Source organism: Ciconia boyciana, chromosome 10, assembly GCF_034638445.1.
Source record: "Ciconia boyciana chromosome 10, ASM3463844v1, whole genome shotgun sequence".
Classification (NCBI taxonomy): Eukaryota; Metazoa; Chordata; class Aves; order Ciconiiformes; family Ciconiidae; genus Ciconia; species Ciconia boyciana.
In genome coordinates, this window is record NC_132943.1 from 28,912,533 (window position 1) to 28,938,473 (window position 25,941).

The 25,941-nt window shown below is 44.4% G+C and overlaps 2 protein-coding genes across 5 annotated transcripts in view; one reads left to right on the forward strand and one right to left on the reverse strand.

Moving 5' to 3' along the window:
* Positions 1–16,363, forward strand: part of ABI2 (abl interactor 2) — a 72,130-nt gene extending 55,767 nt beyond the window's left edge. For 2 of the 4 annotated variants that reach the window (XM_072875338.1, XM_072875336.1), the window contains 3 exons: positions 4,799–4,972; positions 10,064–10,347; positions 10,559–16,363. In XM_072875338.1, coding sequence (XP_072731439.1) covers positions 4,799–4,972; positions 10,064–10,239 — 350 coding nt within the window. In that variant the 3' untranslated portion in view covers positions 10,240–10,347; positions 10,559–16,363. Of the gene's footprint in view, positions 1–4,395; positions 4,483–4,798; positions 4,973–10,063; positions 10,348–10,558 lie in introns of all 4 variants that reach the window. The other 2 variants (XM_072875337.1, XM_072875334.1) reach the window with 2 other exon arrangements.
* A 6,455-nt stretch (positions 16,364–22,818) lies between these two features.
* The window catches only part of RAPH1 (Ras association (RalGDS/AF-6) and pleckstrin homology domains 1), a 96,621-nt gene continuing 93,498 nt past the window's right edge, over positions 22,819–25,941 (reverse strand). Inside the window, 3 exon segments of the mRNA XM_072875333.1 lie at positions 22,819–24,913; positions 24,916–25,076; positions 25,078–25,217. Of these exon segments, the coding sequence (XP_072731434.1) occupies positions 23,250–24,913; positions 24,916–25,076; positions 25,078–25,217 (1,965 nt within the window). The 3' untranslated portion in view covers positions 22,819–23,249.

The following is a 25,941-nucleotide window of genomic DNA, read 5'->3' on the forward strand; positions in this document are numbered from 1 at the left end:
TGTTGAATTCAACACAGTGGTGAATGGAGTGGCCTTCACTGATGTTCTGTCTCCATTGCAGATCTTGCAGTTAGTCTCAGGTAACTTCCAGTATGTTGCTGGTAGCCATGCCAAAGCTGCGGTCCATGTACAGACTTCCATTCTGTACATGGAATGTTGAACAGACCATGAACAGACCATGTTCAGCTTCCATTATGGCAAGCAGCTTGAAACAATACTGGCTTTGTTGCCAAATAAATTACTTTTGATCTCACAGTCCCTATTAGATAAGCTTTAGTCCTTTACTACGCCATGTCATGTACCTGCTTTGGTGTGCGATGGGTATTTGATTTTGCACCAGAATACTGATTCTTCATTAATCAGTCTTTATCTTGTATGCTTTTTCCTTCTGATTAATGGACAAGTCAAGAAATTGCACTTGTTATACAAGGGTAAGCATTAGACACCTTAGAGACATCTGTGGTGTTTGGTATGAGATGCAAGGGAGCTGTGTCATCTGCTAAGTCCACAGGTGATGTTATTTTAATGGGCAACCTGTCTTAAAAAGCAGGATGAGATACTAACAAGGAGTAGCGTGTCCTGTGTGTCAGGCAGAATGCAGTAGCTTTTCACCTAAGGAGTCCTTTTCCCTGTGCTTCTGATGTGATGTGAAGGTTTTGATACCAGAGTAGGGGAGACTTTTTCTTTTTCGACAAAGCTACAGAAAGATGCAGGAGACATACTGAAGGTTCCTTGTTAGGAAATGCCCTCTTACCAGCAAGACTGAATGTTGACTTGCAAGCACTACAGTGCGTTTGTGTTTTGTGGTGGTGGTGGTTTTTGGTGTATTTTTTTATAAATTGAGCACTGAACTTGGAATTAGGCCAAATGCTGCAATCGGCATTTAAGGGATTTGATCAGGTTCAAATATTACTGCTTGTGAGCTACCCTGCAAAGAGAAGTGTGTGCTTAACTTGAAAAGGAAATGGATGGTCCTGCTGGGGACAGGGGGGTAGAGGAGGTTATATGACTAAATTGCAGCCCAGTTGCCTGAAAGATGTGGTATTTATTAAGCACATTATGTGCATATTGAAGGCTGAAGGGGACTAGGCAAGAAGGAAAGGGTAATAGCCATAAAAGAAACCTTTCAGGATTACCTTTGCAGTAAAGAGGATTTTCAGTATATCCAGAGAGTTTCTGACAACTGCTGTGCATTTTCTGCTTTAGCAAAGGAATAATTCTCTGCAAGCTAGCATTGCGTTGTTAATAGGTAGTCATTAAAGATGCCAAATAGACTTTAAATAAGTTACAAAACCACAATTCAGTCTGTGTACCCAAAAAGAAGATAATGATTATGGTGATTAGTCACTTGAGCTGTAAATCACAAACAAAGTACTTCAATTATACTGGCATACTTGATACCACATAAATAAGCAGTTGTAGTAAGAACTTTTTTTTATATATACCTAGCAGAATACAGAATTTATTAGCTTTGCAGTTATAATAAACCAAGGTTTTTTTGGCCTTTACCTTGAAAAGAGAGGATGCTCAAGCATGCATAATTGATGAAGACCCTAATAACAAAGGGACTGTTGTGTCTGTAAGGAGCAGGGTTAGTAGTGACAGGAGAGGGGCCATGATTGCTTCTAAGCATTCCTGAAGAGAGGAAGAAAACACAAACTTAAGAAGTAAAAAAGAGACCTTACAACAGGCAGAGGAGTGTGTCAGCTATGGCTTGTTCTTCTTTGCAGGCTGTTTGGCAATAAAGCAATACTGTTTTTTCCACTTCCGTCTCCTAGTATGTTGGCATAGTCATTTTTGTTTATTCACTTCACAGGAGGATGAAAGATACTTGCCTTGCCCTGTTCTTTTGATTGCCACTTCTAAGATAATACAATTTCTCTACTTCATGGTGAGACCTTTTTGACAACTGAAAAGAAAATATTAAGAAATGCAGACCCTAAATGATCTCAGCATATGTCTGTCCCAAAGCCATTCTTACCAGCCATGCCACCTAGCAAGTGTTTTAACTTTGCAACCTTATATACCAGTATCTAAGCAGTATCGAACTCAGCACAGGCTAAAAACCCTGTGGGAGAAACTGGGCAAGTACCAAGCTGGTGGTCTGCACTACACACTATTTGTATAGCTGAAGTCTTACCAGGCTGAAGCAATCTAGTGGAAGGTGCTCTTGAGCATTTCTGAATTAATTTACTGCAACTGTGTAGATGAACTCTTAATCTACCAATGGTCTATATGGAAGGAAGCTGGGAGGGAACATTTAAGCTGGTGTTTATCTCGCCTTTTGAGACAGCAGAGGTACAGTAAAGTTCTTCTGATACACTTTATAAACAAAGTCATTATTAATAAAAATATTTATTGTATTGGCTCCTAAAGGTCAAAACTAGCTTAGAGGCATTATATATCATATAGAGGCAATATAATATGATAGTCCCTGCACTGTGCATAGACTGAAGCACAAACCAAATGGTTAAGGTAAACAAGGAATGATGTCAGCTAGCGTTAGCATCACCATTTTGATTAAACTACACAACCCAAACTCAATGAAGGGATTTTTTTTTTATTGCTTGGAGTGCTTGTCTAGAGTGATTTATTTTTCTACGTGGAAAGCCTTGTTATTTGTTTCAAAGAAATATATATAGCATACGAACAAAGTACACTGAAAGGACCTAGGAAACTGAAGCTAGTCTCATATGATAGATATGAATTGTATGAATCCATATGATGTTGAATAGAGGAAACATTTTGAAACTGAACATTTTTATAGCATATAGAATTAAAAAGGCAGGGACTTCATAGTTGCACAAGAATGCTGAATTAATGAATATTACTGCATTTTCATTTCAAATTCAAGTTCCCTTTTCCTGCTTTGAAAAAATGCAAGACCAAATCTTCTTCCAGCTACTGTGGTTACACTTGAAGGAATAAATACTCTCAGAGGTCACGTCATTCAAGTCAAAGGAGCTGTAATTAGAAATGTATTTCACTTTTTCTCAAGAAATATCAATTAAATGGTGAGATAATGGAGCTTGCTTTTTATGGAGCTACAAGGATATTTTTGCAACAAAAAGGATGGTTGCTCTGTTGGTTTTTTTGTTTGGGGTGTGTGGTTGTGAAAGGAATGTGAATGTGAGTGACAGAAGAAATTCAAAGCACTTCAGATAATAGTTACTGAAATAAGCAAACAGAAGAAATTTTGAGACATGAATTTTAAATGCCCCGGAGTTCTTTTCATTTGCTATGATGATGTGAATTAATTCTGAAAAATACTACATCATACTTGGCAGTTTTCTTACCGACTCTGGAATTAGTCTGAAATTTATTTAGTTCTGTTCTGCAAGCCAAATAAATGTACTGGTACATGAAGTGTAGACCTTTTTCCCCTCATTCTTTTGGACATGACTAAATATTTTTGTATGCCACTACTAACAAGAAAATTATTTAGTTGTGCTTTTCCTGAGGTGTGCTTTCTGAAAAATAATCTTGTAACTTGCTTAAAGAACATTACTGCATTACTCTTGCAAAGTGATACTAAAACTAGATAAAACTAGTTAACTATTTTTTTAACTTAACTAGATAACTGAAACTTTCATTCCTGGCTTAAATCACAGTTCAGTGTTACAACATTTGCAACTGGCTGATGTGAATTCACATTTAAAGAATATACTATGTCTCGTGCAAAGACAGCTCTTCTGGTACCAGTAGAAGGGCTGTTCAGAGTTCAGTGCAGTGGTCTGCGGAATCAGGTGGGAAGGAAACGAGGTAGCACATCTGGAATCGGTCCTGATGTTTGGCAGCAGCCCAGTGCACTTTGTTCTACCTATAAGGTCAGAAGTCCTGTGTCTTCCAAGTACGCTCAGTTCTCAAAGACATCTTTTTTTGTTTCGCTTAGAATAACTGCCTCATTTGATGGGGTTTTTTGGCCTATGTTTTGGAGAAAGCTAGTTATATCCATTTTCATTCCTAAGGATTCATGGATGCTGCTACAGAAGTCACCTCTAAAAATATCAGTTTGATCTGAAAGGTGGAGGATTATAGGGAGAGAATCCTCTTGATACGTTTGTTAGTTAGGTCTGTTCATAAAGTGCTATATTGCTGTAGTAATAAGCTTCAACTTAAGGGAATCTCATAGATCAGAAAAATACTTCAGCATGGATTCTTAATCTTACGAAAAAGAGCTGGGTTGGAAATTTTAAAAACAGAGAAATGTCCTTGAAGTAAGTATTAGGAATATGCTTAAACCACCTGAGCCATTTTTCTTTGAATGTCAGCCTTTTTATCTCAGCTTCTTGGCAGACTGCTCCACTGTCTGAGTGGTGATGATGTCTGCTTTCCTGTTTGCTGCTTTGTTGTGTTTCTAATTGAATGCCTCTCTCTTTTTAATTTCTGTGGCAGCATCCCTTGCTCCTCCTCCCCCCTCCATCCTACAGGTAACTCCACAGTTACCACTAATGGGATTTGTGGCCAGAGTTCAAGAAAACAGTAAGTTTGCTGCTTCCATGTGCTATGATTTATTACTGGATGTGCCTTTTGTTTTGAGTGGATGAAAGGTTTGTCTGTATATAGCCAGAATTCTGCCTTCTCTACTGCCTCTGCAAGTTTGTCTGAATTTATGAAGAGAGGGAAAAGGAAATAATTTTATTGGAGGAACCTGATTCTGAATTTTATTGTCTCTAGTGTATTTCCACAAGTTCCAACTAGTGGTCCCAGTGCAACTAATTGGGATAGGGAGTATTACTTCAACCTGCTACCATGGTTCTAGAAACATTTTCATGGTTATACTACTGCTTATTTTCAGTTTCAGATACTCCTCCCCCGCCACCGCCTGTGGATGAGCCAGTGTTGGATGAATCTCCACCTCCACCCCCACCTCCAGAGGATTATGAGGAGGAGGAAGCAGCTGTGGTGGAGTACAGTGATCCATATGCTGAGGAAGACCCTCCTTGGGCACCAAGGACCTACTTAGAAAAGGGTAGGTTTAGAGCTAGTAGAGATGGTAGGGTCGTGTTTGTAACAACATTTTGTATAAGCTCCTGCCATCCTGCTTTGGACGTGGAGTCTACCTAGACTCCTTCATAGCCAGTATTTGGTATTGTGGTAGAGGTGCTCCTCCAAATGGCAACTTCAAGGACAAAAGTTAAGCTAGTCTTTTGAGTCTGACTCTTTCACCCCTTTCTCCGCAAAGGGAAGATAATGATTAGCTGGCTAATTACATATTTTTAAAATCCTCTCTAATCCACTGAAGACTTACCTTTCAGTAGTCTGCTTAATCCTAATAATTAAACTCATATGAGGTCAAAAATGAATGAATCAGTGCTGCAATTGCACTTCACCTTTGAACATAATGAGTGCATCAGGGCGAGTGCTGCAACGTGTGCTTGGGGCTCTGGAAGCTGCAGTGCTGCATTGGTGTGGGGCCACGCTGAGCTAAAAAGCACTGGGTCTGTGTAGGAGTGACTAACTGAGGCATTGCTGTGTGGCTGTGTCTAGATGTCTTCCAGTTCTGAAGGAGGTGTGTGGAATCATGCTGGAGTAAAACTAGAGGTAAAATAAACTGAGTAGGTAAATGGCTTAGGGGCACTTGAATATGAAAAAATCTACCGCCTGCTGTTCTCCTGTGAAACAGGGTCATGTACCTCTTAGTAAAGGGTAATATAAAATCTGATGTTGCAAAGCAACTAGGCATCTCAGCTGAGTGACTGTTAGACACATTCAGTCTGCATCAGGGAAAAAAATTCAAGAATGCCACAAAGATAAACCCAGTGCAGGACTTGAGGGGGCAGGGGGGAAGGAAGATGGAAGAGGCATGTTCTGCCAACTCCAGCCCAAAGAAAATACTACTATTCCTGAGGGAGATGGAGGAATATGTGGGAGGTTTTTTGTTACTCCCCCACCCTCCGTCTAGCTGGTGTTAAGTGTTTAGTGCAAGGAGTACCCAGGCTTTGCTGACAAGCTGAGACCAGTTGTGGGACAAAGTGGCTGACTTGCAAGGTGTTTACATGACTCACTTTATCTATTGACCTCTCCACACCCCTGATTGACAGCAAGTGTCACTGTTATTCTGTTGATGCTCACAGGCTCTTTATTTCATTAGAAGTTGCTTCAGCTTATTCTTGTCAGGGAAGCTTATTTCCATGAGGGAGGGACAGGGAAAAAAAGGATCTCATACACAAAGTACTCTTCTTGCTCTGCCGTTTGGAGGGTATTCCTGATTATTGATATTAGTTACCTGGCTTCACGAAATCAGGTTTTTGAGTGGGTTGGGGTTCCTGATGTTGCATTTCTGTCTTTGGGGGAGGATGGCAAATTTCTTCAGGTTGGGAACAGTACAGATCATTTCAGCAAATACTGGATGTGCTACATTACTTAATGAACTCCTCCTTATCAGTCAGCTCTGAGAATGCACAGTATCTGCTCAGTTTCATTGTGATTGATGTATTTTGTGCTGGATGAAGATTGCAGGCCTGTTTCTTTTTAATAGGAGAGTGAGTCTCAAGATTTTTCTCTGTATTTTTCCAGGCATAAGACACTGTTTAGCCTAATTCTACATTTGTATCACTATCTTTGTTATGTTTCTGTTATTCCTGCCACCTGGCCCTCAGCAAATCCTCAGTGGCATTTCAGCTAGGAGCAAAAGAGAAGAAAAAGGACCCTGATGTGCATTGCTTGTTTATAGTGTCTCATACTAATGCAAAGGGGGTGGGAGGTGGGGGGTGTGTTTGTGGGGAAGAGAAGCCACGAAATCATGTGGCATGTGGCCTGGGAAAACAATTTTTTATTTGAAGAAATAATGACATTTGAATTACAGAATATTGTTCTAATCTGCTTTTCTGTGTGACTTCTATGAACTTGTGTTGGATATTTACAGGGAAAATCATGTGGGATAGCAAAACTGTAATGGGGGTCTTTAAACATAAGCTGGAGAAAGTCAGGCTTTTAGTCAGAACATTCTTCCTGCAGAAAAGCAAAAGTATAGGAAACCAAACATTCTCTCGTATTGGTGTAGAGTCCCATGCAAAAACATAATTTTGATCTGTATTTTGAAAACCAGATGACTAAAACATCTAAAAGGTTGGTCTGTTCTTAGAAACACTCATAAAAGTAATAAAACATTAAAGTGCTTACGATGTATGAAGAACTGTTAAGTAGTAGTTTTAGGATTCCAGAAAAAATGAGATACTGACATAGGTGTGGATTCTGTTGCAGTTATATGAATAGCTCTACTTATATTCAGCCCATGTCTTGGGATTTGACTGCTTTGCTGGAGTTGGGAGGAAGTGCTTGGCTGTGCTTTTTTTGTAGCAAACAAGCTTTAAAGTTAATGAAAAGTGCCATGCTAAAAGAGGACTTTCATACTCAAAGAATGTGTATACTTATCCTGCTGTGAACTAATAATGCTTTATCTTCTGCAAAATAATTATTCCTATGGCAACTCCTTAAGTTCCTGTAAATAGTATTCTGTGCCACATGATTCAAAGCAGACAAAAGTGATGGAAGGAGGTGTCAAATAAAGAGGGTTACTATATATTGAGATGGAATTCAGTATGATCCTGTTCTGTAAAGGGGTCATGCAGTGTGGAAGGTATATTTAACATTAAGACATGCTCTAATCTACAGCTGAGGAATGAAGTGAATAGCAGATCCATTTCGAATGGGTGGAGAAACTTTTAGGTAGAATACAGTTACTGGGGATGTCAAACTTGAGGACGGTACCACGTGGCTGTAATAGCAACAGCCAACCAGCAATGTCCAAGAAAGCGCACTGCAGTTTTCCATTGAGCTGTGTGTCTGCGTGCGTGGCATGAAAAGGTAAGAAGATGTCCCAACTTTGCAAATCAGATGAACAGAAATGGGTATCCAGAAGGAAAAATTGCCCTCATGCTGCATAGAGAAAGTATGTGGTCACAGCTATCAGATTTCAGTTGAATAATCAGTCTGGCCTACATTTGTGGTCAGTTTGATATAACAGAGTTCAGCCAAACTCTGTGTAATTGTTGAAGAACCAAATCACCAGTTGGAAGAATATAATCCTACATGAGTAACTCTGTTTTTCATATCTGCATTGAAACATGTTCAGATAGAAGCTAAAAGAGGTCCTGGCTCAGTCTTGCAGGGAAGGATGCCACCTCCTGAGTCAGTAGTGCTGCTTCCTGTCTCATCTGGAGCCTTTTTTGCAATACTGGCCTGGGCTCCTGGTGACTCATGGTACGTGACAAGCTCACAGCTTGAACTGGTGGGACTGCAGACAGAAGGATTAAACAGTCTTTTAGAGAGAGGAATGTTGCCAGTACAAAAGTAACATGCAGGAGGAAGCAATGGTGATGTAAAAACAAAACCAGGCTTCAGGTAATTTTGAAAGAGGCTTAACAAGAAGCAAATTTGCATCACAAACTTAGGGAAGAGTTTCCTACTTGTGATCATGAAATAATGAATCCATTTAGTATCAGAAGGGACTAGAGTACACTCAAAAATGAGAAAGAAAGGAATTGGAAGTTACTGTGATCCTTGGATTATTATTATCAAGAGAATGAAGAACAACAGCACAGTGACTCTAGGAAGAAATGTTTTAAAATGAACAGGTATAGAAGGCAGTTAAAAAGGAATTTTGAAGATCTTCAATTGAATGTATCACATGTTCATATATAGTGACTTGTGTTTTTCAAGCTAAAAATTTACTCATTTCTCCAATTGTGTTTTGTTTCTTTAGAATGCTATGTCTAAAACTAGTTAGAATGAGTTACTTAACAACTGTGCTGGTATAAGTGCAGAGCCAGCAACATGTGTTTTTTAAATATGCTCTGGTCAAATGATATAAATCTCCTGTTTGGGAGACTTATTTAAAAAAAATATATCTCTGTACATACTCTGATTCTCCACTGGGATTAATTTGTATATTTTACTTTATAATCTCTTCAGGATCCAGGTTTCCATAGTAAATATTTGTATTGATTCCTTTGCTTCCTCAAAAGGAAATGACCTCTTTTCTTTTGAAAAGAATGATGAGTTTAGTAGGACTCTTGGACACTGTGCTCATGAACACATGCTGTTCATTTTTTTTCTCCTTGCTTTGTTTTAGAGTATCTTTCCTTCTATCCCCAGTACGAGATTTTAGGATCCCTGTCCAACATCCATTTTATTTCAGTGGCAGCACTGCGTGTTTCATTGCCAAGTGCTCAAAGCAGTGACTGATGCTATTTGTTAAAGTATTCAGAGTCCGGCATAGATAATTTTCTGTATGGAACATATAATGATAGGACTGAGAATGGAAAAATATATCAAGTTGATGTCTGTTTCCTGCCATTTCAGGACAACGTTCTCTTTAGTATTTGCCAGTGCTTTGTCCAATTCCTTTGACTTTCCTAACAGCTTTCGTGCCTTCAGTAAAATACTCTGCAGCTGTAAGAAAAATGTCCTGATACAGTAGGCGTACATTTTGTTTCAGAGAACCACCTTACTTCTTCCTAGCTCCTAGCTGGGATCCACCCACCTGGGCACTGTATACACTGGGAGTGACTTCTAGGTACTGGGACTGCACATATGCATTTTACAGATTTAAATGTGGAGGTAGCTAAGGTAGATGGAAGTCTGGGACATTAGCCTTGGCTCATTCTTACTGTGATATGAAGAGAGCTCTTATTACTCTCCCTCTTCCATGTTTTCTTGCTGACTGTTAGTTGTGCAGAGATCTGGTTTTGCACATGTATCTAATACATGAATCTTGGAATTGGTCTGAGTGGTCATAGCCATGGGGAGTTACATCCACCTCTTTGTATCATTCCACACCAAAAGTTCATCATGTATTTGTAAACTTTTCCTCTGGTGGGTCTGGAAATAGTAAGAATAGAAGAGTTAAAGTAGTCCTGGCTCGTGCTTCAAAGCATGAACTCTTACAAAAAGGGGTTGGGAGAAACTGCCCCTCTCAGCAGGTCATTCTGCACCCATAGAGGTGAGGCAGTGCAGTTCTCTGAGATTGCCTTGAATGTGGAGAACTTTGCACGAGGTAGGTTGATTTTCCTTCTCCTTCCTGTACCTCTCCTAAGAGTCATGCTCTGTTCTTTCCTAGTGGTGGCCATCTATGACTACACGAAGGACAAAGAAGATGAGCTCTCGTTTCAGGAAGGTGCCATCATTTATGTCATCAAGAAAAATGATGACGGCTGGTATGAGGGGGTCATGAATGGAGTGACGGGGCTCTTCCCAGGGAACTATGTGGAGTCGATCATGCATTATTCGGAGTGAAGACCAGAGGACAGAACACTGCATCTCCTGCTGCAGGAGTTGTCAGGGCTTCCCAGATCTCCACCAGCCTCTGGGGCCCCATCCAGTATAACTGAATGAAGGATAATTGTAACCACCACTCTCTTTTGGTTTTTCTTTTCTTTCTCCCCCCCCCCCCCCATAAAACAATAGTGATTTGAGTTGTTTGAACAAATGGCTCTTCTGGCTGCCAGCAGAGGCTATCCTGAGCCATCTCACATTGAATTATGCTGACCCATTCAGATGTAACAAACTCATTGAGTAGCTGATACTTCACTTGAATTCTGACTTCTTCTGACAGGCTTTGGGATCTGTCTCAGGAATCCTGCGTGCCCTCGTGGTACTACCCTTGGCAGCAGTGCCTGGCGCTTGGGATGTCCTGGATGCTTGCGGTGAAGGGTTACTGGCCAGTGGACATCCCTCCTGTTTCTACACTACACTCCTGCGCAGCTGGAAGAACAGTTGTGTGCTAGCAAATGCTGGGATTTCTGCACAGAGCCGTTCCTGTAACTGACTTCCAGATAGTTGGATACATCTTTAGCATAAACACTTCTGCAGCTGCTCTGCACATGTAGGCTGACACAGGGGCGCACAGAGCTGGCTTTCATTCACTCACCTTTCAGTTTAGGCAACTAAGATGGCTGCAGCCCAGAGGACCCCCACCCCCACTTCCTCATCTTTTGAATGCCACAGATTTGTGTTCTGCACTGATGTAAATGTGCTCCTCTCCGCAGCGAGCTACTCGTGATGGGTGCTGCTGGTTTAAACAGAACTCATGGATGCCGTTGACGGTGAAGGCGAAACAAAGTTTACAGGTCCTCCTGGGGTCTGAGGATAAACTCTAGGGGCTGTGATCTAAGGTTCAAATCTACTCACGCCTGCTTGCACTAGAGAAACTTACCCCCAACTTTAGTCTTATGCACAATATAATCTTAACAATCCAATCAGGTATTGTAAATTGGCTATTTTGTACTTGATGACTAGATTTGCATATGTACTGTGAGAGCCCTGTGCAGAGGCAGGACAAACGGCAATTGTCGTCTTCATGTCTGTTGCCAAAATCTCTTCGGTGAAAGTAAAAAGGGCTGTTGTGTCTACTGGTTTCCCATGGAAATCCAAGCAGTAACTAGTAGTAGTCCTAGCTCTTCCCCCAGCCCTCTCCATTGTTTATTATAAAGAAATAGATATTTTGAGCTGTACTGGTGGATCTGGGGTGGAGTAATAGCAAGTGAAGGCTCTGCAGCCCCTTGTGTTGATAGTTTGCTTTTTAATCTAGTCTCAGTTTAAAAGGCTGCTCAGTGATTCTGCCTAGCAGATAAGTGTAAAGTGATGGCTGTACTAGTCTGCCTTTAGGAAGGACTAAATGTTATCTTTGGGTAAATGTCATGCATTAACAGAGTGAACTGATTAAACCTCCTGTTGCAGTCCTGTTAGCCTGCAAATTGAGCTGACCCCTGTATCGTGAGAGCCTCCTGGGCCAGAGCATCTTCCCGGGCAACTTTTGACTGTTGCCTGGCCAAGTTCCAGCTGGTACCAACAGTAGCTTTGACCAACAGTCAAAGGCGAGACAGTGCTGCAGCTGTCTTCTGAAGCTGGTGCATAAACCAGAGCAGTGCACAAGAGAGCGCTCCTGGGGCTGGGTTTGTGATGGTATTGGCAACGATACAGGTCATTGACCCAACCCCCTTGCTTTTGGTACTTAGTGCAATATCAGGATGGAGGTGCAGGTTTGGTGCAGACCTGCGTAGGGAGGCACCATAGCTGCTCAAGGGGGAAGAAAGAGAAAACAAACAGGTGAGGTGTGTTTGTGGGATATGGATGGATTTGATGACCTGCTGTGAGCTTGCGGAAGAGTGCGTTAACTCCTGTGATGGTGCGTAAGGAACTAGTTTGGCTGAAGCCTACAGGAGGTACAACTTTGAAGAAACTGGTGCGAAGCTAGAAGTTACTTTCTCCCCTGCTCAGTCCACAGCCAAGTAGCCAAGACACTGTTGTCTTCTTTCTGGAAGCTGACAACATTATTGTTTGGGATGAGTGTTAGCAAGAACAGATACCCTTTTACCTTCCTCTGTGAAAACTTCTGTCTCGCAGCAAGACTAACAGAAGCAGCCATGTTCAGTTTCCTCAGCCCATCGTTTCTCTGGGAGCAAGCCTAGAAACATGGGTCGTGCAGTCACTGGAATGACTGTTTCTAGTGTCATAGGGCAGGTCTACACCTTTTGCACAGGGAGGTGGCGCTTGCAGCCTGGTTAGCGGCCCAGGTGATGGACAGCAGTATTGCACAAGCCCTTGGTGCTCACAGGGTGGCTGTGTTTTCCAGGACTGTCAGAGCTTTCCTGGTTTCTCTTGCCCTGGGTATGTTTGTGGTAAAGACTGAGCACACAGTGCTCAAAGGCATCAAGTTGTGGCAGCTTAGTGAGTTACTAAATGAGAGCTGAACCATGCACCCATGCTCCAGCTGGGAGGTCACGCATTAGTGAAATGTGTCTTTAGCTCAGTCTGTGTAAGAGCATGCGCTTGAATACTTCTGACAGGTGGATGTGGATAGTGTGTTCTTCCATTGTGTGTGATACACACCCGTGTCTAATCTTCATTCAGCTGGTTGTTCATCTTGCAAGTTTTCTGTGTTGCGAGAGCAGAGCAGTATGAACTCTGGGAAGTGCTGAACGCTTGCCAGAGCTCAGCACAGAAGATGGGGCTGTAAAACCTTGAAAGAGGAATGTGTGAAGCTCCTTAAAGAACTGGCTTTGGTCTGATGGGCCAGGGGTTAGTTTGGTCCCTGCTGATAGCATGTGGAATTGTTTATCCTGCAAGAGCTGCTGTGGATGGAATTTTTGGGTCACCTCCTGCTGGTTATATGCTTTATTATGCAGTACTAATGTAAAGAAATTTGTTGAGTTTTATGCATATTTTTTATTTTGTACAGATTTTAACTCTGTGGCTCGTTTGGGGATGATGTGATGTAATGGTCCTAAACCAGGCCAAGGTGTAAACAGGCTTTGTATATTAATGTTACATAGATTGCATGCTAGTAAAGTCAGTGAGGGTTGTGTTTCCAGTTTTGTCCCTTGTACTTCTCCTTCTCCAAAACCTCCCCCCTCCCTTTTTTTAAATTTATATGTTTACTTTAGAAGGGGAGGACGGGGGGGAGAAACACCTCAGTATTTCAAACAGGTGCACAACATCTCTTCACTGAGTTCTGCTGCCACAGCTGCAGGTGTTCAGCATCACAGGCTGTTGAATCGGCAGTGTGTATGCATGAGTGCGAGGTGGGGGAAGGAGACACTCCAGAATAGCCCAAAGAGTGCTGTACGGCCAAAATGATTATGTTTCTCCCTTTGTGAGAGCTGCCTCAGCCTAGCCAGCTGTTTTCGTTGTGCACAGAAATCAGTCAGCGTCCTCTAGTGGTGTATTTTGCTTTGGTTGCTGTATCAGAGATGTCTTCCTTGCTCTTGGCCCCAGGGACAAAGCTATTAACTACAGCTGCCTCTCTGCCATGTGCCTGTGTGAGAGGAGGTCCAACCGAGTCTGTCCCCATCTAGTGCGGAAGCAGGTTATTTTGGTGCCTTGGTTCCAGCCTGAGAGAGATGGCTGAGGGTTGCATGTGTCTCACCCATTCCCCCCCCCCCCCCCCATGATGGAGTCATGTTCTTTGTTTCTCTCACTGGCTGTTGCAGCAGAGGGCTGAGAGAGGCAGGAGCAGCAAGCAGCAAATTTTGTGCTTGAGCATCGTGATGGTGTGCCAATGCCCGCTGACTGGAGTAGGCACCAGAGAGCTGAAGCAATGCCTGAAGACTTGCTGGCCTGACTGGTGAGACACAGGCAGACACGGATGCACTGAAGAGCCACTGCTCTCACTGCAGGACAAGAGGTGCGGCATGGCCCCAGGGCTAGATGGCAGAGCTTGGTGTGTGTTACCGGGAGGCTGACCACGTTCCTGGGACTCAGCTTGTTCTTGCAGTTAGTGATAATGGGAACAAGTTGAGTTGGGTGTTCCTGAAAGTGGCTGGAGATGGCTGCTGGTTTGAACCACAGCTCCCCGTGGTCTGTGGCTGGGTGGCTTACCAGTCGGTGCCAGGAAGGCTTAGATGCAGCTAGTTCTTGCTAGAGCAGATTGTTCTTTCACAGCTCCTGGGCATTTTGTTTCTTTGCTGCTGAGGGTTCTTGGTGACAGCCAAAGTTGACGTTGGCAGTGATGCAGCTTCTGAAAAGTGGCACTTTTATCTATCTATCTATCTAGGGCGTTTCAGTTGATCACAAAAAGAAAGCGAGGCAGCAGCAGGACTGATGTTCCTTGTCTGGCAGAGGGTAGGCTGCCTGCCTGGTGTGTATGTGTGTATCATTCATTGACTAGAGGTGGAGGATGGTTGTGCACTGATACAAACGGTTGTGCTTCTGTGGTGTCTCCCACCTGTGCTTGATGGCAACTTAATGCTGTACTCTTCCCAGCAACTTCCACCACTTCCTAGCAAGTGCTGTGGATATGCCTCTCTGGAAATGAGCTCTCTTTTTATTAGTTAGGTCTCCGGGCTTCAGGCATAAATCAAAAGCAAAACTTTTATCATCTGGAAAGGATGGGACTTTATGCAGGTTAGTAAACTGGGAGCATTTACAGGGCTTCTCTTCCCAGAGGTGGGACAGGACATCTTGTGAAACAGGTGGCATTTGAATTCTCTGCAGGCCAACTTGTTGGAAGCTGCTAGAGGATGCTGTTGGAAAGACCATGGGTGCTGTGGCTTCTACTGGGAGCGGTACTTGCATTGAGATTGTAGAGTCACTGATTGAGCACTGCAGCATTTCAGGAAGCATTACAAACCCCATGCAGAGACTTCAGTTCCTGCGTTGTCAGCAGTGAGAAGCATACAGCACTGTTGCATTCACAAAGGCAAGTATTTACAGCCCTCATCTCTAGCGAAGCTGGTGTTGCAAACTGAGCACTGGCAGGTCGATGATGGGCTATATAGCTTATGGGATGCCACTTTCAATAATTTACTGTGCTTACAGGTATATTCACCTTCCCCACCTTTTGGCATCTCTCAGTATTAGGCACTGCCACATTTTGTGGATAAAATGGTGTTACATAGAGGTCAGAATAGTGCAAGAAGGGAACCGGTCGTGGTTGTTTTTTTTTTTTTCCCCAGGAGCTGAAGTCTGTGTGTAGTAACAGTCCTATTGATCTACTTTTGATTTTGAAACTGCAAGAATAGTGGGACCCCCACCTCATGTCCATGGGAAGGTTGCTGAAAGCTTGATGCAGCCAAGGTTTGCCAACTGCTGTTAGAAAGAATACTTCACAAACCACAGTGCTCTGCTGCTTTCATTCAAAAAAAACCCCAAACCACCCATGTGTTTTGTGCAATCGCCTGCTCATGCAGGAAGTGTTTTTGGTACTCTAAACATTAATTTTATTAGCACCTTTGCTTATTGCGAGACGTATTACAAAACAGTAAAGCCAGCAGCAGCCTGCTGTCCAGAGGTAAGCCTACACCCAGCCTGAACACCAACGTGGTGACACTGCTGAAATGCGTGCAGTACATTTGTTCCCATTTCTCTTAAAACCTCAGAAGAATCCTACCCCTATTGACTAATGAAGAAGAGCTGTGTACAAATTCATTTCCATTACAGCGCCTTGCTAAAGTGCTGACATGTCTGAGATTTTTTTGTAAAGAACAAGTGCTTCTTTTCACATTTGAAAAAGTGTCTTTTGCAACTTGCATGGACAAGTAGTTTCTATGAATTCTCTGGAAATGTCAGTGTCTAACATGGATTTTGTCCATGCACTTTTTTCTGAAAGCAGATACCCCCACCCCCCCCCTTTGGTTTGCAGTCAGAGGAGAAGCACGCTGTGCTTTTGCTTTTGGCACTGCTGATGCAGTGGATGAGTGCAGAGCCCACTGTAAATGACCAAGCCCGCAGGACTCTGGGGAGCTGTATGCCGCCAGTAACGTTTTATTGTGTGTGCCATTTGAACCACCTTCCAGTGAGTGCAAAACCCAATTTTTAAATTTTTTTAATTGTACTTGGAATTAACTGTTGCTGTGTACTAAACCCTCTTGTTACGAGCCCTAAATAAAAAGAACAAAGCACACACCATGTGTTCTGTGAGCGTGCCACTGCTGCGTCATGTTCCTTGTCTTTGGCTACAGGCTTTTCAACACAGCGGGGACAGGGACAGTCGCTTTTGTATGCAGGAGCCCTGTCCCAGAGGAGCTCTGAGCGCAGCACTTGCCGCAGCAAACGTATGAATGATCGTTGGCATCCAGCCTGCTGCCTTCAGCAGCTCCTCTCTCCGCTTCTGTAGGACTACTCATTTCCTGTCATCACCACTACTGTAACGCTTCAGATCTGTGCTGTAAAAGCTGATGAGTGATGCAGGGCCAGCCTGTGAGCATACCCCAGGAGGAGGTGGGCAGAGCTGAATTCCCTACGGTGGACCCCAGAGAGGGGCCACAGCAACACTTACCAGCCATCAGCTGTTCTTGCGTAGCAGAGCTGTACAGGACCCTGCATGCCTGAGGGAGGAGGCAGAAGGAAAAGGTGAGCCTTCACACTGGGTCCTCTTTAGAGCTGTAACTGGTGTGCACCATGTTACTGGTACAGCCAGCTCTGACCCACTGGAAAGAACTGTGCAAAGGAACAATAAAAAGCACTTTTATTGAGGAGAGTGAGCATATAAATGGTAACCTGTAGGCCATCAGATACCTGATCCCTACAGAGGGGAACCACAGATGCCCTGAGAACACAGTGTGGGTTCTGAACTCATGAAAAAGGAAAATGGCAAGACAGAGGATTAAAACAGATTATTAAATTTAACTACATCTTTATTGAATTGTGCATATTCCATTGTATAATGATCTATATTGGGTACTCTATAATGTAGTATTTCTTTTGTCCTCTCCCATGCTTAAAAAAGTATATTTATACATATATTTATATATATTTATAATATGGCAAAGCTCCCCCCAACCTGAAGCTATCAGTCTAAAAGAGCTTTGATTTTTCTTTTTGGAAAAGGAAGAAGAGGGGAGGCAATCCCATTGAAAGATAAAATGTGCAATTTTCTCTTTAAAGCAGTAAACATGAATGTATTTACAGCACTCAGCACAAGTTTTTGCTGCACAGACAAATCATCATTGCAATGATACTTTTTTCTTACTTCTGCATCCCCAGTATTACACAGACTATCACCAGTGGCTGCTAACAATTAGTGTAAGCCATAAAACAAACTGCTGCTCCAGTTAAGTTCTGGTCCACTGCAGTCCACTAGAAGGAGACCTAAGATTTGCAATTACAACTTGTGACAAAGCATTTAGTTTTCCTTTCAGAAGGACAAGCTTTACAGCACATCCACAGCAGGGAGCCTTGGGCACAGGTTCATTTGCTAAACTGTGCTTTGCCCCGCCCCTTGCAGATGTGAACCCAGTTACCAGCGTTGGTGACAGGCAAGAGATGCACAGCATCGAACACTGGCAGCCCTGCTCTCTTGCCAAACAGCTGCTGCAGATCGGCAGCACTTCTGCTCCGGGCAACTTAGCCTCAGGAGAGGCTGGTGCAAGCACATCTGCATACCTGGAATTTAGCTCTGAACGCATCTTTGGCATCTTGGGAAAGGTGGGAGGAAACTATTTTCCACTGTAGGGAACAGCTGGTTCAAGTCCTAAGTCTCCTAAAAGACAAGTCACCTTGAAGCATTTAAATAAGGGGGGGGTTCCAAAATCTGTTACTCAAATTCCTTCTCACTCACTTCCGTCACTAAATCCCTGCCGTGGGGGATTGTGCATATAGCACTAGTTCCTGTTTCTCCTGTTCCTCCAACTTCTCTAGCTCTCCTCGCCAAAGATACACACTCCTGAAGAACAGAGAGCTCACTGAGTCCTTACCCTGTTGAGTGCCTCAGAGCACCAAATAGCCATCAAACCACACCACTATTTTTCCCATGTTAGTGGCAATGACTTTAATTTAGATTGTGAGGGATAAGCATGTGTTGTCACCTCATTTGCAGTTTAGTGTCTTAAACTTTTCATAACTAGACGAAGCCTGTGACTCATTGCATCACAGTATTAGTGAGTGCTGTCCCCTGCAACGTAACACTGGTTTTGTCAGTCTTCATGGGTGTTTTTTTAATTGGAGAAAAAGAACTCAGAAAGGAAAATTACTCAACTTTAGACAAACTTATAATTCCAAAATAAAAGCTTAAAACCCACCAGCACATTACAAAAACATCTAAGAGAAACTGTCCCCTGTAGTGTTAAATCCTCCCTGGTTTGGGGTCTGCCCTGATTGTGCGAGGGAATGCAAACCTAAACACGAGGAGCCACAAACAGGCTTTGGGAAAACATCTCCTCCCCTAAAGAAGACAGACCCCCCCTCATCTCCAAATGAGGAGCACTGCTTGAACAAGTACGTAACCTACACCTTAACAATGGAAAAAGGAAAAAACACCCCACCAAACTCACCTGTTCTGGCTGCATCCTCACTACCTTCTGTCAGGAATTTACATTGCTTTGCTGGATTGCAACTGATTTTAACATGACTCTCTATTTGAAGTAACACTCATAGTAAGGCCCGTGTATAATCTTATTTTGAATAAGAAACAAATTTACCTGCAGTGGTACCACTGAAGTAAAACAATTTAGTTCTATGCAGTTTTCTGTAATCAGAAAATTTCTCTTTTGCCCTTCTGCTGTTGAAACGGCACTTTTGGTTCCTTTAACTGTGGAAAAAATAATTTCAACTCAGAGGAAGACTGGCCACACCTTATCTCTGAGCTGATTTTAGTTACCTGGTTGCCTAAGGGCACAGAAGGAAGAAATTAGAAAAACCTTTAGATGTGCAAGTCCAGACCAGTAAATCTTAAAATGCACTTGTTGAAAAAACTGCTCCCTCTCCCATCAGACCTGAAACCAAAGTGATCCAGGTGCCTTCACTTTGTTTCCCTGGTGTGTCAGTCAGTCACTGTTGCCCTGCAGGAAACTGCAGAGTAAGTAGAGGAGAGGAGCTCTTTGGCTTTGAGGTTGTGCACCAAGTCAAAGCATGCAGTGGTGGTTTGCCACAGCAGGAAACCCCTGTACAGGGGGAAGCAGGAGCTTTCCTCTTCCACAGAAAATAACAGGATTATTTTATTGTGAGACTTGTGCCTAAACCTCTTCCCCAACCACAGGTTTTGAAAGACTCAGCAGAACCCCCAGCGTGTCCACCTCAAACATGTTACCTATGGTTTGTTTAGAACCTGTGGGGTTTTTTTCTTTTTTTTGGTTGGTTGGTTGGGTTTTTTTTAATAATTTCTCCTCTAAGATTAGTGCTGGTACAAAAGCTGAGTCTTCCCTTCCAAAACAACTCCCCCGAGACCTGAATTACAATGAAAGTGTCCAAGAAGACTAGCTCCCTGCTTTCTACAGCTGTGCTGCAGGCACAGAGAAACCCAGCTGAAGGGGAGGGACCCTGCTGCTCACAGAGGTGGATGCTACTGCTGTGTGGCAGAGAGGAAATGAAGACCAAACCTGGAACAGATTAACAAATGCAGCTGTATGCTCTCAGCTGCCCCTGCAGCAGCAGGGCTTTCCCCAACACCTTAACAAGTGCCAAAGGCCATACGCTTCATCATGTAGCACAACTACAGCTGTACTCTCAGTATTTTAGGATGAAAGCATCTGCTATCTTTGCTCAGCTGTCGCATACTCATTTTAATAATGCCAAAAGGATTACAGCCCATGTTTGTAGCAGGAAGCTTCTTGCTGTGTGTCTGAGATCTGGCCCCTTTGTTTTCTGATTTAAATAAATATAACGGTGCAATTATGAGACCAGCGCACAAGGGGAAAAATAACTTACTTGCAAATAAGGCATAAATATTTACTGTCACAAAAGCAGTAAATACACTGGAAAAGCAAGTTACAATGAGGGGTCTCATAAGCTGAAAAGGCAACCAGGTTGTCTGAACCACACTGTAGCCAAATTTCGGTGCTCAGCTGAGAGAAAGCAAGCTGCAGCCACTCACTATATTTCTGTATCGCTACTGGCTTAGGAAGTAAGTTGTAACAAGAAGGAATACAGGGTGCCACCTTTGCTGACATTCATTCTTTTTGCTGCAAACTTAAGAGTTAAACTTTTGTCTCCCAGCAAGCTGAGTAGCAGCCTGCAGTAGTAAGCATGGGTTCATTGTCTAGGGAGAGATAACTGGGTAAATGAACTTGGGCACAGGAAAATGAGAACAAAGCTCAAATGCCTCTGAAGAAACCGCACTCAAAACATGGCTCTGCCGAGCCCAAAGCCCAGAGGTACCTGCACTGAATGAACAAAAGAAAAAGGGCTGGAACTGACACACACCAGTGGAGCTGTCTAGGGGGAAAAGAAAAATAGATGGGGCGGAATTCCCTGACTGCTCTCATCTGGGAGCACACGCTGCACCAGCCCAGATGCAGCTTGCCAGGGAGTAGGAGAAGGTGTCCACTTACCGATCGTCAGTAACAGCCGGGGAGTTACGACTGTATCTGCGCACCTTTTGCTCCACTGGTGGGTATGAGCCTCAGGAGCTGCACACAGTACAAAGCAGCAGGAGGACCAATGTTGAAAATTACAGCACCCATGAACTGCAGTATAGCTTAACAACCTTCCTGTGAAGTTATTCGCCAGCTACACTGAGCATGCTTAAAATCAACAATGCAAATGCTTTTAAGGACACTTTATAAGCACAAAAATAGTAGAAACAAAACTTTGTGAACAATTTGAAAGATACAAAAAAGTGCCTTTCCATAGCAGTGCTTTAAAAATGCACACAATGGTATATACTCTTATTGCTCAAAAAAACTAGTCTGAAATATTAAAACAATTTCCAGAGGTGCTGAAACAGATTTTTAAAAAATCATATGAAACAGGTCAGCAGAGACAGCACCATTAATTTTTCTCTTTTCATGATGCACTTATTTAAAACTCTATAGTTATAGATGTGTCATTTTTCCCCTCTAATTAGCAAAGCTTTTTTCCTATTCATAAATTATTCACAAAGACATTTACTTTATTATTTGGATTTTTTTAAAAACACTTTATAACAAAAAAGGGATGGGGGACACTGTCACAATATTTCTTAAATCTATCAGCCTGAATTACTCTAATGAGAGATTAGTTTACATCTTTTTTACACGCTTGAGGATACTGTCAGGTCAGGCTACTTCCTTTGTTTCATTCTTTGGGGGAAGGAAAGCATTTAGAATTTGCTTTTGGAGAAAAGGTAAACAAACAGTAAAATCATTTGCCATCTCAGCCTCGACAGTATCCCCATGGTGACGAGGGAAGTTGTAACAACCGAACACGGGGTAAGGTACGGTCCAAGTATTTTAGTTACTTTACAAAGGTTGTGTACCACTACCCTGTAATGAACATGCATGATACATAAGACCACTTACGCTAACTACGTTACTGTATCACAACGTCCGAATACATGGCTAAGACTGTACAATCAAGCTACTGAAGTACCAGAAAAAGGACTCTAGTACTTGATCTGGTGACTGGCTGTGAATTGGTGGCAAACAAAAAAACCCAAAGCAAATACGATAGTCTATTTCCGACTCACATGGGCCCTTAAATTAAATTATTAGCAAATGTTATTGCCTCGCAAGGCTGGGTTTTTTTCCAGTCCTCTCCCTTGACTGCTAGTAGTGCAACTTTGTAATTAACAGGTTTATGCATTGGTCGCAGTCTCTGGCGGATCAAAGAAAAGAGAGAAAATTCCCACTGTGCTTGGCCTGAAATTACCACGCCCATCTCTCTTTCTAGAAGGGAAAATTTCCTGACAGTTTCTAATGAATTACAAACGATACCTTCTTTAAACGTTTCCAGACACTTGTTTTTGTAAAGATAATACATCTTATCAGGCACAGACAAGGTGAGACTGTACGCTGTGTATGGTTGTGCGAGAACATAGTGCTCTCTACAGAAACCTACCTGTTTGTTCAGGGAAAGAACTACATGTACAAGTGATGTATCGGCGTGGGTCAGCCTTGTGGGTTGGCATCGACTGCAGGAGTCCTGGCAGCTTTCAGAAGGGGTTAACACAAATATATTCATCTTGAGGCATAGAAACAAATGATCGAGCCTACTATAAAGTTAGAATGCATAATGGATTGGAATAATATATATTTATCCTACTTACTGCATGGACAAATAACTTTGAAATAATTTGTAGCAGGGTATATTTTAAAACTATTTGGAAGGGAGGGGGAGGCTCTTTATAGTATAAATATATTTCACTCCAGCCCACTATATATAAAATCTATTTTCTTCCTCAGAACATACTCATTTTCAGTAGTATTATGACCAGAATGTTTTGGTATGTTGCATCTGTACTTTTCAATCAATGGGCAATGTACAGTTACCAGCAGAACACCTCAGCTCTGCACCATTTACCCACCACAAACTGCCAAGAGGTTTGTGGGGGTTTTGGTTTTTTTCTGCCTTTCTTTAAAGTGCCCCCTACATCTTCATCTCTGTGGTGAGATTTGACTAGTTACAGAGTCTGATTCCAGATAATATAGTGACTGAAACAATAAATACGGTTCTACAAAAACATTCTGGTTATCTTCTATAATTGCGACGAAATATATCACAATATATTATATACCTACACTTATAATACATGCACAAACATGTCTCACGTGGACAGACACTACAAAAAATTATCTCCCCCCCTCCCCTAAATGCAGAAAAAGTAAGAAAATGGGGTTTTGGTCCAATCCATATGAAGGGTAAAAGAAATTGGAAGGATAAGTCAATGCCTCTCTACCCACCTTTCCCAATAAAATATCAACACCCCCAAGGCCCCAGCTTTTTTGGCCTAGCCATGAAAGGGGAATGTCTTTACATTTAGCCTTAGCTACAGCTCGAGATCACCTCTTTTTATGGGACTATCATCCACATTCTCTCCAAGTGCACAAGATCACAGGCTGGCCAATCACGGAGCGGCCCACAAGTCACGGAGAGCACCGGCCCCTGGGGACCAACTACCAGTCCCGAGACAGCTTGGTGTTCTGATCCCTTTTGGGAGGTGCGGGGGGTGGCCCCCTCCGTAACGTTGCATAGCCAGATATATGACTGCCCCCGAAGCTGCTCGTCTTCTGTTGGTCAGCCAGCAGCTCTGGCGGAGGCGGAGGCAGGGCCATGTCATCCATGGTGGCTGTGGGCTCTGTTCTGGACATCCGCGCGGAGGAGAGGGAGCCGTGCCGGGTGATGGATTTCCGCTGCAGCGTCCGGTTGAGGTCTGCCAGGAATCCTGGCTGAACGCTAAGGCTGGACTTGGGTGAAGTGGGCACTTGAGGGGCAGCTGACCCTGGTGGCTCTGCGACCTCCGCCTGCGTCAGTCGAGTGCTGTCATTCCGCTTGGGACGTGTGGGTGGTGGGGCTTTTTTCACAGATGGTTTTGACCACGCCTGAGGCTGGGGATTGACAACAGCGACTTTTGGGGAGGTGCTGCCTGAAAACACAGATGGGATCTCAACTGGCGGAAGAGGAAGATCTATTTCAGGTGGTGGTGGTGGAAAGTCTGAATCAGACGGTGGTGAAGGGAATTCGACCACAGGTTCCTTCCCAGACACACCCGGAGCAGGAGCCTTGGCCGGGATACCTCCTTGCGGAAGGACAATGGGCAGGCTCACCCCAGAAAGGTTGAGCTTTCCTGGCTTTGGAGGGGCTGCAGGAGGTGATGACTCCTTGGAAGGAGACCCTGACGGCTCTGGTGGGTGTGCAAATTTGCTGACAAGGCGGTCCACTGAAGGTCTCTTGGACTCATGGTACTCAGTGGAGCTGGTGGACTTGATGCTGGAGTTTCGCTGAGGTGTTGGAGGTGGTTTCTTCCCTCCAGGGCTTGATGTCTTGCTGGTCTTTTTGACTGGAGACCCTGATTTGTCAGGGGGGGGAGAACCTGCAGAGGAAGCTGGGGAAGGAGGTGGAGGAGGAAACACTAAGCTGCTCTCTGGTGGAGGAGGAGGGAAATCTGGGGAGGGAGCAGAAGCGGGCTGCCATTTGGGCTTTGCCTTCACTGCTGGAGGCGACTGCGGAGCCACACTCAGTGGAAGGGGTTTCAGAGGCTGGGGCTCAGTGGCAGGTGGGGTGGGAGGAGGTGGGAACTGGCTAACTATCTGTTTCACCACCGACGGCACTGGGGACTGAGGGGATGGAGGAGGCTTCACAGAGAAACTCTGCTGCTTTGGGAACGTTGCAGGGGGAGTGGGGCCGGGAGGGGCTGGGGGCAGGGGAGGCACCTGGGGAGAGGTGACACTTGGTTGTTTCTTTATTGCAAGGGGCAAGGGAGCTGGCACAGGGGGGGTGGCATGTGTGACCCCTGGTGACGCTGCCTTCCCACTAGGCTGTGGGGGGAGAGCTGCCATGACAGGCTTCGGGGGTGCCTGGGGCGGTGGTGGGGCAGGCACAGGAGGAGGAGGTGGTGGCAACGAGGAGGCGGCCGTGGCGGTGGCCTGGCATATATTTGGTTGAACCTGATGGATTTTGGGGGGCGGCGGTGGCGGCGTGAACTGTGGCACAGAGGGGGCACAAGGTGCCGGCTTCAGTTGCGCCATGGCCGAGCCCGGTGTGGGGGGAGGCGGCGGCGGCGGGGGAGGTGGCATGACCCCGTTGGGGGGCACCAGTAGCTGAGGCTTTCCCGAGGGCGGGGGGCGGGGGCCTGCTGTGCAGCAGGAGCTTTGGGAAAAGGCCCGCCATGCTGGGCAGCGTTCTGCAGCCTGGTGATGGTGCTGTACTTGACGAACATGGTGGCGGGAGAGCCCGCAGATGGGGCGGCCTGGCTGGGGAGGGGGCGGGGTGGGGGAGGGGGGCGGGGGCGGCGGGGGCGGGGGAGGCGGGGGTGGCAGCGGGGGGGACGGCTGCGATGCTGTGTAGGGGGTCCCCGCTTTTGTCTGTGGGGACACAGGAGGTGCGACAGACATGAAGGGCCGACCTGCAGGCTCCATTCGGGCCTATTGGGAAGGGATATTTAGTGAAAGTGGAAAGGGAGAAAAGGAAAAAGATAAGAGAAGGAGGGAGGGAGGGAGGGAGGGAGGGAAGGAGACAAAGATTATAAAGTCAAGGTCTAAATGTGCCTGTCATTAAAAATTAAGTGGCAGATTACAGCATGCAGGAAGTATTAGCGCAACGATGCAGCCACACACTGACAAGCCTGGACCGTGCAGTCTGACTGGGCAGGCAGGGAGGGGAGCTGGCAAGAATCAGCAGAGCCAGGTCTGCTCCAAGCTAGGCTGAACGTCAGGGAGAAACTGCACCAGCCTTGTCACTTCTGTGGGGCAGGCAGCTGTACCCAGCGAGAACCGCTGGTCCTCCACTGGGCAAGTATAATGACCCAAACAGAGCGCTCCCCAGAGCGCCACAGGCCATGACAGAGGACATCGGGCAGAGCAAGAGACTCTGCGGACATCTCCTCAGCTCCGTGAGACTAGAGTTAAACCATACGTGGCCTCCCAGAGCATCTGCCAAGCCTTTACGTTGGTTAGCTCAGGCCTTACACTGTTCGGTGTTACGAAATGCAGAAATCCTGAACGGCTCAAACACGTGAAGAGCAAGCTCTACGCAGGAATACTATTGAGATCCTACCACTCCACATGCTCTGATACCCAAGACTGGCAAGGAAAAAAATGAGGAAAAAGAGGGACAACTGAGGTTTCCTAGGAAAATTTCCCCAGAAGG